At 45.6% G+C, this 17,740-nt stretch overlaps 2 protein-coding genes across 3 annotated transcripts in view; one reads left to right on the forward strand and one right to left on the reverse strand.

Annotated features, from left to right (window-relative positions):
* Positions 1-17,740, reverse strand: part of mrpl11 (mitochondrial ribosomal protein L11) — a 60,619-nt gene that overhangs the window by 15,136 nt on the left and 27,743 nt on the right. Inside the window, exon 3 of the mRNA XM_006781265.3 lies at positions 2,282-2,377. Within this exon, the coding sequence (XP_006781328.1) occupies positions 2,282-2,377 (96 nt within the window). The remainder of the gene's footprint in view (positions 1-2,281; positions 2,378-17,740) is intronic.
* Positions 9,774-16,608, forward strand: tmem265 (transmembrane protein 265). Of its 2 annotated transcripts, none has more exons than XM_006781263.3 (2): positions 9,774-10,459; positions 13,288-16,608. In XM_006781263.3, exon 2 carries the CDS (start codon positions 13,290-13,292, stop codon positions 14,352-14,354), a length of 1,065 nt encoding a protein of 354 aa, XP_006781326.2. In that variant the 5' UTR covers positions 9,774-10,459; positions 13,288-13,289; the 3' UTR covers positions 14,355-16,608. The 2 variants fall into 2 exon arrangements, with proteins under 2 accessions (XP_006781326.2, XP_006781327.2); XM_006781264.3 differs by having other exon boundaries at positions 9,774-10,125.

The raw sequence follows: 17,740 nt of genomic DNA on the forward strand, positions 1-17,740 counted from the left end.
AGACCTTCCCAAAGTGTGGGGCCCGGCCCCTAGGGGGGGCGCGGAATGAAAAGGAAAAAAAAAACAAAAAAAACGCTGCTAGCATGGGGCGCCTACACAAACGCAAAGCAGGAGATGAAGCATAGCTGAACATGTTTCCAAACCAACTTCATTCTAAGCCAAAGACTAGAAAATATGGTGAAGCAAATCTGCCCTTTGGCTTCACCTGCACAAGTGCTGAGGTAGGTCTCCCTGCAAAATTGGTTTTCCCTGTGTAGGGAGCACCGCTGGGTTCTCCAAATCACGGACAAACAGGATCCCACAGCTGTTTATGTTTTTAAACCCATTTTGCACAGAGAGGCATTTTTAAAAAAAAAATATTATTACACAGGAAAAAAACAACTACATGTAAAATAATCACACCTTGACGCCTCTGCCTTTGTAAATAGAGGGACAGTAACTGCTTGTTTATATGTAAGCGTGTAAAACCTGAAGACAGAGACAAAATACTGTTAATCTGACTATCTGCCATTCTGCAATTCATCTCATGTAAGCAATAATTTTTCTGTAAAACAAAGGGAGGCCCAGCGAAAAAAGTTTGGGAACCACTGGGTTAACTGGAGATTCTAAATGGGCTTATTTTTAAAATGAATTCTCAAGCTGTGTTTAATAATACTGACTGAGACTATAAAACCTAACAGGAAAAAAACTGAATGAAAGACTTCCATATAATCTGACCTCTGTTTAGCGACCGACTGGTCATTAGAAAGAAAACAGGTTTGGCTTCACTTCCAGGTCTGGAGGCCGCCCCCCCCCCCCCCCCCATCTTTTAGATACAGTCTATGGCATTAGCAAATAACTTCTCAGATGTGACTGGAATTATTCATCCATTTACTACTTGCTTCATAATCAGGAGTTCTGTGTAGAAGACTGTAAAAACCCAAAAAACCCTTTGGAGAATCATTTGCTCTCTGCCGTCAAATACATCACAGTTAACATTTGTTAAATAAGTTCTGACATGCATTTCTGTAACATATACACATTATCCCAAGCAAATGGTTAAATACTTTGTTTCAGTGTTTGCTGGGGGTGTGCTGCATATCTCTTGCAAAACTACTGTTTCACTCATGCAAGTCTACAGCTGTGGTAGTTCCAGATTTAAATATCTCAACAACTATAAGAAGAAGTATTTCCTCACATCCATCCCCCACTCAGGATGAATTGTAAAAATTTGGACAATCTTCTGACTTCTTCAGGTCAAGACTTTAATTTGTGCAATATCTGGCTTCAAACACCTGAAAAATTAATGACATTCTCATCGTCCACAGCTGCAACTCAGCATGTCAGAGCTAAGCTTAAAGAGCTGCTGTGACCAAGAGCTGGTATGACAGCTTTTTGAGGCTTTTGGTCTTTTTGTCTGAAGAAATATGATGGAAGCATCACTTTTTTCTAACTTCAGACGAGGCCAGGATAGCTGTTGCCCCCCTGCCTCCAACCCTTTCACTGAGCTAATTGCCTCCCGGCTTTCACACGCGGACATGACAGTGGTATCGATCTTCTCATCTGACTCTCTGCAAGAAAAGTGAAAAAGTGGAATGTCTGAAAAAGTCAATTTGTTCCTTTAAAGTAAGATGAAAGGGACTGTAAGATGTGCTTAAACCTACTGACAAGGATGAGGTGAAAGCCTGCAGAGAAACATCCTCTCAGAGGCTGACACATGTTGCATGCGCACACACTAAACATTACACGCAGAATGCACACACACACACACACTGTGGAGCTTGAACTGCAACGCTACAAATCGCCAGCAGATGGCACTGCGCTGATAGACAGAAGCAGAGCTCCAGATGTGATGGCAGAGCTGTTGCTGGATATTGCAGTCAAAATAAATTCACGCCTCTGAAAGGATTAGGCTTTCCCTCCTTGCGAACCTCATTACACAACACACAGAGAGCAGCGAGGACACAGCACACAAAAGGTGGGAGGGAAGTATGAGGAAGTCAAAAAAATATGCTCTTGTGTGAAATAAATACTACAAACATAACACCTCTTTTTGGAGTAATTCACATCTCTTGCATGCACTTAATGGTTCTTGACTGCAGGTTCCTCTGGGTATTGCTTCATTAATGAATGCAAATGGAATGGCTTACTTCGTGGTAGAGTATGAATAATGGAAGTGCTGCGATAATGTTATGCAGCTCGTGGAATTAGCCACAATCGTGCTAGGGAGGGGCGCTAAGTGCTATGTGTAATGAGTCAGGGATGGGGTTAGACAAACCCACAGCGAGCTGCACAAACATACCTTCACATGGATCTTGATCGGCAGAGGGATGCCGTCCTTCAGCTCCTTGGTTTTCTCATTGAAGTCCTTGCAGAACTGCCCGATGGGGATTCCTTTCTGGATGGGGAAAAATGGTGGTGGGGGGCAGGGGGTGGGGTGGAGAAGAGAGGGAAATAAACATAGAAAAATAGTGGAGGATTGCTTTAAAATGTATGAGCTCTTAAAAAAATTCAGCCAAGCATCACTCATGTCACACTGTGCTGCCAGAATACAGATGCCTGTGCTGCTGTCAGTCAATCAATCAGAAACCTTCAGCGGTCTGACTGTATTCACACGCGAGCAGCTCAGAGAGCAGCCATGTGACGCTGTACACTATACATATATATACATATGTGTGTATATATGGTGGGTGAGTGTGTGTCTGTGTTGATATTTTGCTGGAGACATTTTTTACACGTCCCACTGAGATGTGCATGTGTGCACACAGCCCCTTTGTTGTTTCAGACAAAGTGTTTATGTGTGTGTGTGTGTTTGTCACTCGAGCTATGACTGAATGCATGTTGGGGCCCAGAGCCAGAGAAACCCAGTGATGAATGAGCTCCCATTTTCTAGCTCCTGCGAGGCCAACCAGAGCGAAAGCAAAATGGATGGGTGACATTAAGTCAACACCCGGCCAACGCTGCTCCTTTTGCAGCGCTGCTTTTTGGAGATGAATTCAGTGGCGAAGACTAATAAAGAATCTAATTATTACTGCTGAAATTCAAACTGACCTTCACCCGCCATCCTTCCCAAAGGCAACACACTGATTGAAATGTTCATTTTAGAAATGAGAGAAGGAAAAAGCCTGTTTTTTTTTTTTTTTAATACGCAGTTTAATGGACTCACGAGCTTCTACTGCTCCATGACGGAGCACACTGAGCAGCTCTAATAGTGGATCTGATGAAAAGTCAGTCATCCCGAGACATTCTCCAACGACAGGTTGGGAAAGACATTTATTTGAAGTTAACGGAGCAGAAAGTTCTCTGAACATCATCTCCACTAACGGCTTCAAAAGCACCTGATGAATGCTAATCAGTCGCTCGATCTACGCAACCGCATCGCCTCATCAGCGTCTAAAACGCTACTACGCATTACTCACTGGCGCTTCTTTGCATCTGCTAACACAATAACAACAAACTGATTGAAATTTCAGCACATCACGCGAGCTGCGGCAGGTCGTTGTTTGAGCTGATGGGTTCTATCTGAATTACAATATCCTACTAATGAAAAGAAACACAGCTTCGTCTCTGGAGCCCTCACTAGGCTCTACCTTCCCTCCCCTTGTATTTATTAATAGTAATCCCATGTCAACCTCACTACCTTCTATCCTTGCCCTTCCCTCGCTCCGCCTCCCTTACAACAACACAGCAAGAGTAAACAAGCACTAAAAGAAAGTCTAATTAAATATGGATTAATATAAAGGCTGCGATGTTGAGTAGAAGTCAAAGCAAACCCTTGGGCTCTGCCTCACACATTCAGCTCCTGTTCCTTCCCTTCTGTAAGCTCGTGTCAGATAATGATCTCTCCCACCGACTCCGACGGCCCTTTCATGCCACACAAAGCCATGAAATGGGCTCCCTGACCAGCAAGAGATGATGCCTGATGCTTCTAAAATGCGCTAAAGCATAGACAGTGAGAAATTATGCAGACAGAGAAGGGACTGCGCTAAAGATAGACAGAGGCAAAGACTTCACGTGACCTTTCCTGACCAGACAGCTCTTAGCTGCTAAAAGGGGCTCAAACAAACAGGGAAAAAAAATCATTCGAAAAGGTGGAAAACAAGGCAAATAAGGGCCTGACAACACTAGATGTGATCCTCTTGGGACAGCAGGCAGTTTGCCTTGAGCTCCATACACATTTTAGTATGCACCAGAGACAGGTAATCATATTTTAATTAAGCTCTTCCACAGAAGTCCAGGTACCTCAGCCTCTGAAGATGAAGTTTTATTTTGCCCTCAGGCTACTTAATAGTCTAACTGCAGTAATAACCACGATTGAATGACATTGATAATTGAAATCCCAGTCTTTAAATGTAGCATCGGGGCTGGCGTGCCATGAAAGCAAGGTTCAAGGTTGGCTCCTCCAACTCCCCATGACATTTATCAGTGAGGGAGAGCTGGAACGGCAACATTCATGCCCTGGCCAAATCGCTAACCCCTCTCTGCATCTGAGCATCTAATCATCCTCGAATCCGAGCTGCTGGATAAATCCTCGCTCCTCCACCATGACTGATTAGAGCTCTCCAGTATAAAATGGCCGCAGCCCGTCACCCAAGGCGGGGCCTTCCGCGGCGGCTGTGGACGAGGACATTGAGCCGCACATCTTCAAAGCCTTCTCCGATCCTAGGCACCGGGATTAAGCGCTAATCTACGAAGATATTTCTTTCTTTTAAATCCAGCGGCGACAGTGGTGAGTAATTGCTATATGATGCATTCGAGATCAGCGCGGCCGAGTCTGATTACTCATAATTATTTGAGCAATTAGGCATTTGCAATTAAAATCTGAGAAGTGTCTGTTTGATTTGACCCTTCCACCATATTTCTCTCTGGTCTTTTTTGACACTCTCTGTGTTAATGTGATTGGCCTTTCAGCTTCACTAACTCTTTTTAACAAGATGTAGCACTGGTGTGGCACTATAGTGTGTGTGTGTGTGAGAGAGTGAGAGAGAGAGAGAAGAGTAGGGATGGGGATGGGAAAAAGAAAGCGAGACAGCTGAGGTGTATTAAAGTTGTCAGAATGTGGCCGACTATCGTGTTCAATATTTGAGCACAGAGAGGGGGTTTTGTTTGTCTGAAGCGAACAATAGGACGAAAGTAAAGCAAAGGCCGTGGGAGGTCCTCATAAATATGGGCGAGTGTGCATGCATGTTTATGCATGCATATTTCAGCCTCGTTTTAATCTGACGAGACTATCAGTTGAAGAGTGGGTGTGTGTGCAGATTAAGCTGCCGGGGATTGCTGACGGTGAGGAAGTGCGCACCGTGTGTGGTCGCAGGTGTTTCTGCATCTGAGAGAACAAGAAAAAAGAAAAAAGAAATGAGACAAAGGAAAAGAAAGAAAGAGGAGGAGGGAGAAGATTGGAGGTAGATGAGAAAGAGAGAGAGAATAGGTCAAGAAAAGTACTGTGCTTATGGAAGCGTGGCAAACATGGAGATAAAGGGTACGGATGCAGGATAAGGCCTTGGGGCAGGACGGAGGATTTATTGCCCCTGGCACAAGAGGCCATTCGATAAATTGCCCCTGTGTGGTCGGCACAGAAGAGGGCTGCGATACAGTGACAAAGGTGTTACAGTGGAGAGAGGGTGGTGGGAGGCGAGGTTAATTAAACTCTTCAGTGTGAAACACTCTCATTCATTACCTTCATTAACTCGTTCATTTAATCTGCTCCGGTGTTGGCATTTTATCACATTCAGCCCCGCTGTAGCGTCATACAGCTGATTAGGTTTCATCTTGAACCCCTCCGCTGCAGGGTGACTGAGAGCGAGAGGCTGAGCACGAGGCCGCTTTAGGTCTAACAGACACAGCCGCACACAGCAAACAGCACAAACTAAATTAAGTTCACGCTGGACATGCATTTTACTTGATTTTCCACAGCAGAGTGAGTGGATTAGTCTTAAAAGTGGAAAATAAAAACGATTTTCACCCCCAGTCTCCAGTGAACTGTGCTGAGGCAAGGATACAGGCCCGCACAAAAGGGGCTAAGGAGCGCTCCTCAAACGAGCACGAGTGCAGAACTGACAGAGTGAACCAAATTACAAAGAGCAAAAAAAAGCCAAAACTTCTCAGTGGTGTTTTTGCTGTGTGGCTCTTTGCTTAAAATAGACACAGCTTTTCCTTTTTGTACCTGGCACAAGAAGAAGAATTTGCTGTTTGAGGGCACAGCGAAAGCAGGCGGCGGTGCGACAAAATGGATTGCATCACGACAAAACATCCCATTTTCAACTCCATTAGGTCCCCCTCACAGTCTTGACACTGTTGTGCTTTTTGCCACTTCACATGATTAATCACGTGTGGAGACTCCAGCGAGAACGCGGAAGCCTGAACTGCAGGCAGCTGTGGCTCCACGCTGGAGAAAAAAATCACAAGACACCGTGACATGTGGAGGCGAAACACTCAGAGAAAGAAAATCAGCGGCTGGAATAAAATAAGACTGCAGCAAAAACTGATAGCAATGTTTCGACAAAAGTAGCGTTCTCCTTGTGGAGTATTCAGAAAGCCAGTATTGAATTTTGCACTCTAGAGGGGTTATTTAAAGGCAAATGCTGATAAAAGCCGTTTTTCGCACATGCACTGCAGGCATGAACTTTTCCAGACATTACCCAGTGGGATGGGGAAACCACAGACTGTATATAAAAGATAAAGTTATTGTGCAATTGATCTAAATTTGCATTCTTTCCAAGAGCCAGAAAAGAGAGTTTTCCCCTGTTTGTAAAAAGGATACCGAGATAAGAAAACTTGTTCACTTGATCAGTGACCTCAGTAAGTTTTTTCCTGATGACTTTATGGTTTCGGTCCCTAATTTTAAGTCTTCTAATGTTGTGCAATTAATCTTTCCATAAAAAAATGGGACTGCTGTGGAGGGCCGCACCAATACGCTTATAAGTGAACTGAAACAATATTGGACAGAAATGAGTTCAACTTATTGGTGCGGCCCTCCAAAACAAAATTAACTGCCCATCCAGTCACACAGGCTTAGAGACCAGTTGGTGCCTTCCTACCAAACACTGGTTGCTAGGGAACAATGAGTAGTCTTAACTAGCTGCAATCGGTTGCTGAAACAAACTCCAGGAACCACTGGATTCAATTACTAAGCCACAATCATGCAGCCCTACAGACCAGTTAGTGACCCTCTGTAGGGAGAAATGTGCATTTCCCGACTGGGGAGTTACAACTGGTTGGCGCAAGTTGCTGACTGTCAGTAGGTAAACACTGTGGCAGAGATATATACGCTGCTGCATCAAAAAACTCGCTGCAATTGCCTTGGTTAGTAGCAGATTGGAGTGCATGCCCGCAGTTTGCGTAGAAGACTCGTCTGCAAACAATTGCCAACTACTTGCAAAGTGATTGTTCAAAATAAAAGTTGTTTCTTACTGCTGAAACCAAGACATTTTAAAGAGTGAAACTTTTACTTTGAAGGCCAACTCTCTCAATTCTAGAGCTTGGAGATTAGTTTGGTGTGCATGACAACCTGTAAAGCAAACACAGGGAGGCTTTTTTGTTGTTGTTTTGGTCTTTGCGACCAATTTCACCTTGCAACCTGCAAATATACATTTCTGAGGCAGTCTCCAGGCATGTGTGACAGGGGCCTTAGTTAATCTGACTTGATGTTCATTTTGTACATTTGGTTGCATGTAGAACAAACAACAAAGCAGAGTTAGCTTCAGGGCGTGGCAGCTTGCTATGGAAAAGTCTCTACAAGTGTGCCTCTGTCACAGCTGCTTCTCGTTTTTCAAGTTCATTTTCGAAAACACCAAGGAGACGAAGGCTGGCAAGGCTTAGGTCAATGCCTCACAAGTGAAGCTCACTATCCAGTGAGTTCACGGAGGCTATATCCAGCTATGCTGAGAACACAAATGCCCAGCACGGCCAGAGCAGACATTTAATGATCTTTATGCAGCCAGCTTCTCATTACAAAGTCCATGTGACGTCCACAAGCAGGAGGGATTGATTAGGTAATTGTCGTGAGCTCGCAGTGAGCCACTGTGTGCCTCCTGTGCATTCTACACAGGCAGCCTAAAACAAAAAATGGAGCCAGTAGTGAGAACATGCCTCCTCCTGCGTTCTACATGTGAACAACAACCCAACTTGATTGTTTTTACACTGTCCACTGTTTATATATTTTAAAAAATGACCAAAGAGTTATATTTCGCAAAGATGTCTCTTGAGTTAAAAGGCGGCAGTGAACTTTAAAGATTAAGCGATGTGGTGATGTGGCACCGGGGAAACATGAACCTGTGCAGCCCACTCTTCATCTCTGCTGGGGGCCGGCAGCTCCAGGCTTCATTAGCCACAACCTGCAGAACATGACTGAATCCCAACTGTTGGCAATAAAGCTGAATTGTGGGTAATGTACGTGCTGGCTTTGACAAGAAAGACAAATGTGTGGAATAAAACAGACAATATCCCTGCTGCTGCTGCTGTACTGACTTTGATTATAGAAGTGGTGCATTCTTTTCAAGCATGTCTCAGGTCGTGAGATGACATCGAGCATAAAGCCATGTTTTTGGAGGTCAGCATGCGGACCATGGCTCGGTGTTGACGCCTTAAGCATTCTTGGACAGTCTGCGAGCCAATGTGTCCTTCCAAACTTCTCCAATCATGTCTAAAGCAAAAAAGTGATGAGTGCACAGTACTGTGGACAGCCTGCCCACTCCTCACGCTCCTCTGCTATTCTCACTGTTCCCCTCGTCCTTTTTCCTGCTTCACTCTCCCTTTTTCCTCTGAAAGTGAGCCAGTGTGCACGGTGACCTTCAACCACACCCACAGGGGAAAGAAAAGAAAAAGAAGAAAGGGGGGGAGGGGGGGAGTTAGTTGCAGAATGGAGGAGAGAATAGGATAAACATGAGAACAGGGGTGACAGAGAGGCAGTGGTAACAAAAGGAGGGCTGAGGAACACACACACATAAAAACCAACGCTGAAGTGAGGAAAATGGAAAAATCTCTCCTCTCTTGGAAGCCAGCGGAGCACAGAGCTGAATCTGACAAGAAGGATGACTCTCCATCCCTTTTCTCACCAGTCTGATTAAACCTCTCACTCTATGAACCCAGCACGCTGAGAGCCACATGAGCGAGAGAGCCGAGGACCCGAGCCTTTGCTCAAAGTGCGGGCTGGGGTGCCAACAGATACACTCGAAGGAGCAAGACCTTGAGGACAACGTGACACTGTGAAATTCCTTCAAACTTCATTTGCGGCCGACAAAGGAGCTGAAATTGAATTCTCCAACATGGAAATGAGCCACACGCCTTTTTTTTTTGTATTTTTAAACAGTTTCCAAGCGATTCATTTTTGAGCAGATCCGTCCCAGAAAATTCCCAATCCTTCTCTTTAAGCCGGCTGTAATGAGTTAATCTACAACAGAGGAATGATTTCCTTGTGTGACTAAGACAGTAAGCAGACAGAAGGAGGCCTAATTAAACTTGTAACATCTGCCTTCTGAGCTCTAACTGCGTCTACAGGCTATAAGCATCTCTCGCTCCACTTCCTCCGCTCTTTTTTCAGACAAAGAAGGGTAAATAAGGAATCAGCCTGCTCGCAAACAATGCAACTAATCTTCTCCAAGTGGCATCATCATCATTATTACCATAAGCAGAGACTGTGGTGTGACAGAGTGCTCTAAAATATTCATTGCATCTTCTTCCAGATAAACTTCCACAGCTGATGGTGGAGGGAAGGAGGGGAAACCGGGGGAGGGTGGGAGGTCTGTGCTGGAGCACGTAGCCTGCTTACAAATTACCACCACAACCAAACTCGGACACAGCGTGAGTGAGTTGCTCCTCGTCCTCCCCTCGCTGTTGCACCGCTCTGCCTCTTTTCACACGAGCCATCTTCGCGGGAGGATCGGCCGGGATCGCCTCGCCGCTGATGCTCCACTTCTGACCGACTTCCCGGCTGCTCCGCACAGCCCGAGCCCGGCCGAGCAGCAGCAGCCCTGCACGGCTCTCTGCCCCCGCTGCTATTTCAAAAGATAAATCGACAGCAGCAGTCTCCGACACTGCGGGAGGCGACAGACCCAGATCCAGATCGAGCCTCTGCTACAGCCGCGGATGCAGCCCGAAGAAGGAGAGATTTGCCATGCCAGATCTGCACGGAGGAGGAAATCTTGATAAGTACGAGTCGTTTCGTTTTCTTTTCCTTTTTTTCCTGCTCCTTCAAACTCGAGTCTGCTTGGTGTGGCAGTAGCGGTGACTTTGCCCTCTCACAGCCTCTCCCTGAGCCCCCCTCCTGATGCCTGACTGTATACAAACACCCGTGCTGAGCGAATAAGACTTTTATCGCCGAGCGCGGCTCATCAGCGACAATAAAAAGAGACTTTACTGGTCACCGACAGCGCTTCTTCTTGGCGGAGGAAACGGGGTGGGGAAAAAACAAAAAACAACCCCTCAGTACTTGCTGTAAATCAAGCCAGGAAGATCGAGCCCAAGTGCAAGACGAATGGTTTGGGTAACTAAAAGCTTTGCTTTACTTTACTAACAGGCATCCTCGGATGAAGCCACAATACCTGCTGTTAATGGGGCGGTTATGAAACAGGTGTTGCAGAGAAGCGCTTTAATAGAGATCGTTAAAGGATGCAGGACGTCTCAAGGCAGCGCTGCGTGCTGGGCAGCTCCAAATAACCACATTTCAACCCGAAAGAAAGAAAGAAAAATGTGTTAACATTGTAGAAATACAACAGAGAGACCGTCGGGAAACTCTGGGGCTGTTACCTGATAAATCAACAGATGTTTTAATGTCTGGGGAGAGGATTTATTCAGCGGATTTATCAGAGGCTGCTCACCTCTGACTCTGTTAATTAATGGGTTTGCACACAATGGCTCAGATGCTGTCCCGATGCCCTTGGTGCTCCTGTGGCACCTGTGATAAGTTGTGAAGGATTTTTGTCTGTGAGGAAAATTACTGCTCCGCGGTGGGTGTTTTATGGAGTGATGTGTAGGTGCAGACAAATTAATCTTTGCTCTACATGCATTTGTGTTCAACCGGGAATCACCTAGTATTAATAGGGAACAAATGCAAGTGGCAACCCCACCCCCTTTGCTTCATTTCCGTCAGTGTGTGTGTGTGTGTGAGTGTGTGTGTGTGCTGGAAAGAATTGAAGTGCTTTTTGGATGATTACCTATTCAATAGTGTACAGGGTGTGCACTCATGCCTTATGTGAGGAAGACAAGAGGTGGATACATTTCTGGGAAAAAATGGATTTTTAATGCTAATACACAAATATCTAAGCTGCACACTATTATGTGCCATTACTCATGCTTACAGTGGAATAGGCTGCCTCACCTTGTCAACAGCAGTGTCACTTCCCAGACAGCAGAATGATGAATTTGGTCATTATTGATGAGCTGAGTGGACACGCGGGCTGTCATCCCGGTCTCTCACTCAGAGCAGAATAAATTACACGGCGTTGACAGGGAGTCAAAACATAAACGCCGGCTGACGGATAGATTTGCAGGGGGAAAAAAATTTAAGGCGCCTGCGGAATAACCCGAAAGCCACGACCTCCTGAAAGCCGGCTGCAACTGTAGATGTGAACTTCTTCAACCCTCCTCCTCCTGCTCCTCTCCTGCAGGCTGGGGTTGTCCCCCAAGAAACAAATTTAAATTCCAATATCCTCTCAATCTGCGGCTTGGTGAAATTTATTCAATTTTGTGGAAATGATAATCAAGTTTCCGTGTGCGGTGAGACAAAAGGCTTCACAGACAATCAGACATTGCTGGCATGATCCACGCCTGTCCTCCCACCATCCCTCCGGGGAGATTAATCAGTCGAGATCGTTCCCTTCCTCATCTCTTTGATTCATCTGATTCAGAACAAACCTTTAATGTCTGTGATTCTTCAATAGTCGCCGTGATGAATGCATCTGGATTCATCCAGACCGAGCGGGCTCGTGAAACGCACGCGTTCATGTAAGTGGGTGGAAGTCACTTTCTATCTGCATTTGACTCTTTTCCTTCTTCATCGCTTTCACCGCCTCTCTCCCTGAGCTTATTTATGAACTATTACCATCATGCAGTAACACTTTATTAGGCATGTAGACAGCCAAAAGGCCTATTAATCTTTCACTTGCAGTCTTATTCTCCTCTTTCTCTCACTCTCCCCCCCCCACACACTATCTCAAAACCCTTTTTTTACCCAGTGGAGTTCTTCAGCCCTCTTCAATGATGGCAGAGCTCCTGTTAGTCTTACAGTGGGGGAAGTGATGTGTCTTCCATCGGCAAGATATCAATACACATTTTTCACGGAGAGACTTTTCTCAGAGGCCGCGATCGTGCCGACAATCTCTCGCTCGATCACGCTCAACTGTTGCTGTTAGGACACATCTGAGCTGGTAATGATTTTATATTATAATGCCATCGATCCGGTTGATGGGTTGACACCCGGGAGTGGTGCTGGGCAGATAACAGACAGTCCAGTGGCGTGTACGCTGTGCTTTTCAGCTAAATACGATAAAGAGACATTGGTTCGACTGCACTGTAAAGTCAGTGATTATTTCTCCTGCTGAAATCAATACTGGGGTTTATACTGTCTGTGGCTGAGATAGGAGCTGTAACAAAATAACGTGAAACCTCATTTTCAGCCAAATTAGCATTGCCAGCCTGCACTCACACGAATGCACAGTGTGTACACAACGGCACGAGACGATCGCATCTCTGAACAAATAGCAAAAATATCAATATTCATCCGAAATGATAGGGGAATTTGGAATGATTAAAGGCTGCAGCGCTGTATGAGAATAAACACGGCACGCTATAGAGACAAAGAAAAGGCTTTGACAGGGCACCTAGCTGCGCCTGAATGCAATTAATTAATAATGAATAAGCTGAGAAAAAAAAGGATCAGAAACAATAAACAGAAAAAAGTAACAGCTGAGAACTTCGGGGGGGAAAAAAATCTGTGATCTCCGAAACAGCAGCAATGTTAGGACCTTTATGGAAAATGAAGACTGTTTAATTCAAAGAGCTGCAGAGGGGGAAAAAAAACAATTTAATAGGCTTCCCAGCTTGAGCAGCCAGGGTGGATGTAGCTCGGGCCAAAGATGAGGGGTTCTCACTGCTTGCTCTGCAGCTGTTGTCTTTAACCATAGCAAGCAGCATTAAATTATTTTACATGTTTGTTTTCAGGGGGGGAATAAAAAAAAAACAAGCATGTTCTTATCCTGCAGATTTGTCGGCTTTACTGGGGACAGATGGCACCGAGCACATCGATGTGAGCAGACTCTGAATTTTGTCGATGCAACAGATTTCCCACAGTGCATCTGTGTACTTCTCTTTCAGGCATGGTGCCTACGCCCCAGGTGTGCGTATCAACCCTGGTCACGGTGAGCACGATGGCAGTGGTGGACCTCTACTTGCTGGAGCAGAGCATGCTGGGAGCTCGGGGTCTTTCAGGACCGAGCGTGTGGCAATATGTGGCAGTGTTGCTGGGCGATTTGGGCTTCCTGCTCGCGCTGCGCTTCGTCTCAGCTGGCGTGGTGTCTGAGGCGCGGTCGCCACGGCGTGGATTTGCCAACGCCCTCTGGTTCCTGTTCCTGTCCCTGCTCCAGCTCAAGCTCTTCTTCGTCTGCCACAACTACAGGCAGGAGCGTCGGCCACCGGATCCTCTGGCCAGAAAGACCCTGACGCTGCTGCTGTCCATCTGTCTACCCTCCCTGTTTCTCATCCTGACAGGAGCTGACCACATGACCCCGCAGCGGAGGAAGCAGGAGGTGCGGGGCCGGCTCCTCTGGGTGGTGGTTGACTTGCTGGATGTGTTGGACCTGCAGGCGGGGCTGTGGGAAGCCCAAGGAGGGTCTGCAGCCGGTACTGGAGGGATTGTAGAGCAGAGGCTGCCCATTTGGGCTGAGGGTCTGGTTTTCTTTTACTGCTATGCCCTCCTGCTGCTGCTGCCGTGTGTGGCACTCACAGAGCTGGGAGCCACTGGTCTGCCAGGACAGAGAGGACCCCGCAAGGAGGCTTTGTACCCTTGGCTTAGCTTGGTCACTATCAATATTTTCACTTTAGCCCTGAGGGGTGCAGGGATGCTGTGGTATAGGGACCCCCGCGTGTCCACTGTGTTTCTGGGCAAGAACCTGCTGGCTCTGGCTGTGAAGCTGAACTCAGCCTGGGAGAGACATAAACAGGAGCGCGGTGCTGCAGGAGGCGGGACTGTGGCAGGAGCAGAACCGGGAGACTCGACCTTGCCAAACCCGGGTACAGAGCAGGGAGAGGGTCAGGCCCAGGGGAAAGCTCCACCCTCTAATTATCACACACTGTCTCATTCTCAAAGCCACTCGCTCTCCCACGTCAGCCTGGAGCCCACAGCGACGCCTTTAGGACCCTCTTTCATCTCCCATGAACTTTAGAGAATCACTCCGAACGTGCACGCGTGCACACAGGCGTGCACCACAACTACAGTGAAAATTCACGCTGGTATCACATCCAAACAGATAACTGTACTGAATTTCAGTACAACAGCGGAGGTTATAATGCAGAACTGTGGAATTGCATTCGGCAAGCTTGGCTTTGTGCACATCTTGCTGTGCTTAGAATAACTCTAAAAGCAGTGCTGTGATTTGTGGATGTGTATTTTTAAAAGTCAACACTGTGAACCCGTCTGTCCGATTGTAAAGACTTTTTCAGAAATGTGTGCTGAAGTCTGCTATTGTCCATCGTGGTTTAATCTTGATTTAACTGTCATCACGTTTGTGGAATTGCATTGTCAGATTTGTTTTTTTCCCCCCTTTTTTAAAGAATTCTGCTTTCCTGATAAATATCTGCTATCACTGATTCATTGCAGCCGTTTAGGGGCGAGAAACAGAAATTTGTTGCTCAGATTCATGAGGTTTCAGGAGAAAAAAAAAAAATCAGACTCGACTCTCTTCTGCCAAAAGACCATTAGATGCCAAAACACAGCTTCTGACCTTTCAGCGTACATTTTCTCACTTCACAGGGTACTTTTACAGAGAAAACTTTAATACACAGAAGTGGTGATTCATTTTTTTTCCTTCAATACCACAGAGCCAACATTCAAAAGCCATCTACCACTAAGAACTCTTCACTGTGCTTCAGTATGTCAATGCACAGTCTAACCTGATGACCCTTTAAATCAAAGTCTAATCACGATTGCAGGTGATTCTCCTTTAAGATTTCTTTTTTTTTACATGCCCGAAGAGGTACAATTATACAGTTTTTCACAATATCGTAATAGGATGAGGATCTCAGATTTTTTCCCCCTCTTGTATTCTATAATAGATTAAATTTTCCCATGACTTCCCAGATCTATTCTGCAGGGTCCCCGCACCAAGGTTGTTCTCTCATTGATATTATGTACTAGTTTGTCTTGTCTGGAAGAAAATGTTAATGAGAGGAATCAGTCACTTTGTCATTTAGTTGGAGTGAAAACCTGCAGACTCACGGGCATCACCGTAGAACATCTCTAAACTTTGTTTACAATTTTTATGGCATGTTTTATCTAACTTAAACGCACATCAGTTAGGTAGACTTCACTTCAACATCTGGCAAATATACAAATGTGTCAACGTTTCTTGTTTAAATCATCCAGCAGCAATTTTAACAAACAACAAAATGTACGCAAGTCAAGTCGCCAGCTACAAAAGACGCTGTTTGCAGTTATGCAATCTTTCATTGGCTGGGCTTAAAGGTGGGCGTCGAGCATTTTGCGTCATCTTTGTGTACAGTACAGCTCTTTTTTTTACTAAATTGTTTACCAAGACTGAATACCAATGTAAGTAATCCCTTTAGAGGTTCGAAATGCATTTAAAACTCGTGTTTTTTGTGATCTCTTCTTGTCCTGAAGTGTCATTCGTTCCAGCCATGTATCCAACCGTCAAATGTCTTTTTTCATTTTATCTATATATATAAAAAAACGAATCATCTTTTTAATTCCATTTCAAAAATGGGTGAATCCATTCATTCACAAACTTATCAAGATGCCGGGCAAACGCGGGAGTGTGGGTCAGAGGCGTAGAGGATGTACAGTACAGTCAAGTGCCTTGTTTCCTCATGGTGCAACGAGCCCCTGGGTTGTCGTACACATTATGTGTACCATGTGGAACTTGGACATATGCCATGTGTATACTGTGAAGTTATTCCACAGCTGTTTTCAGCTACACCTCCAGGACAGACCGCAAACTAATAAAGTATTTCATAGTCGCCTAGTGTTGACAGTTCATTGGCCATTACAAAGAGGCAATATTGGCAGAAAATCGCGCGCACACACACACACACACACAGAAGGAGTCGGTCCAAATTATTCAAGTCCAAGAGACATCAGAGGCAAATAATCGCCTCCTCCTTGCAAAACCTCCACTATATTAAAGTCAATCAGCTCTCATTGTGCAGTCGCAGGAAATTGCATGTTTTTATGTTGTCCTCATGCTGAACTGGTTAAGCGAATGTAAGTCTCCCGAAACGTTCTCGGCACAACAGCGCGCTCTCTGCTCCATGGAGCAGCACACTGACGAAAGGCCGTCATTTATCACAATTATGCCAGCGGCCCCATCAGCTCGGATCCTCTCGCGGTAATCCTTGAGTGTGCTGTTGTGTTGTCTGCCGTTAATGCTGAGAGAGGGAGAAGTCTTGATGTGATGGGGTGCGCATGTCAAGAGTTGTAGTAAGTGCGTGTGATGTTTTTCAGAGGCTCTTTGCTCACAGCGGCTATGAATGCACCCATCAGCCTGTCCTCTGAGCTTTAATGGTCCCAGTAATTGAAATTGAGGCTATCTGTCAAAATGCAAGTGCTCATTCTCGCTGCTTTATGCTTGATTTACAGGCTGTATTTACAGGATGTATTAAGACTAATGTACATGCTTCACCACAGAAAGAAATTCATTTAAAGTTTCTGTGGGGAATTTTTCTCCAGTTCAGATACACTTTTAAGGAAAAACCACAGAGGGATATCGAGTGTAGTAGACAGCATCCAGCTCTCGCCTACCCTCTTTCTTTCATCTCCCTCTACTTTGCCCACTCTACATTTCAAACACATGCATTCTGGATGCAGTCCCTGTTGGGCACCTCTTCATATTTCTATTATACCAAAAGCAGCAGCTACATAGGCAGCTGCCTCTGCAAATGACTACCTCCTAGAATCTGTTACACCTGTTAGACTCCGAATACAATGCTCAGCATTTTCCCTCAGCTCCCACCAACTCCCATAACCTGAAGAAAAGTGCTCGAGCTGCGCACCTATTTCCATTCTTCTTTTGCCGCTCTTTCCGGCGCTCCTTATTCTTCCCTTCCTCTCGCCTGTGCTAATTTCACTCTAGCCTGTAATTATTCTCATGTACCAGAGCTGTCACTTTTCCCTTTTTTTGTCCTGTATTCCTTCTTTTATTTTTCTCGTTTGTTTAAATTTGCCCTGCAGCCGACAGGCAGCCTACCTCTCTGCACTTTCCCTGTCAAGAGTGGTTAGTCAGAGACAAGGAGGAAAAAAAAAAAAAAGCTGAGGGGGAGAGGCTGGCTAAGATTAAAGGAACGGGGCTACTGCCTGAAGCAGAGTGGCTGCTGACTGCCATTTATTTAGCGTTTGCTCCACACACACACAGTGAGCTTGATGGAACAAGAGAACAGACAGAGACAAATACATACAACACGCTGCTTCGACAACAATGACATCTCGAACAGTCCAGAAGGAGGCACCTTTAGACAAACATATGGCTTTGTTTTGCTTGGTTGAGCACTTCGTTGCAACCCATCTCACCTCATTACCCCTGATGCGGCGACAGCTACA

Source organism: Neolamprologus brichardi, chromosome 2, assembly GCF_056152115.1.
Source record: "Neolamprologus brichardi isolate AB-2024 chromosome 2, ASM5615211v1, whole genome shotgun sequence".
Classification (NCBI taxonomy): Eukaryota; Metazoa; Chordata; class Actinopteri; order Cichliformes; family Cichlidae; genus Neolamprologus; species Neolamprologus brichardi.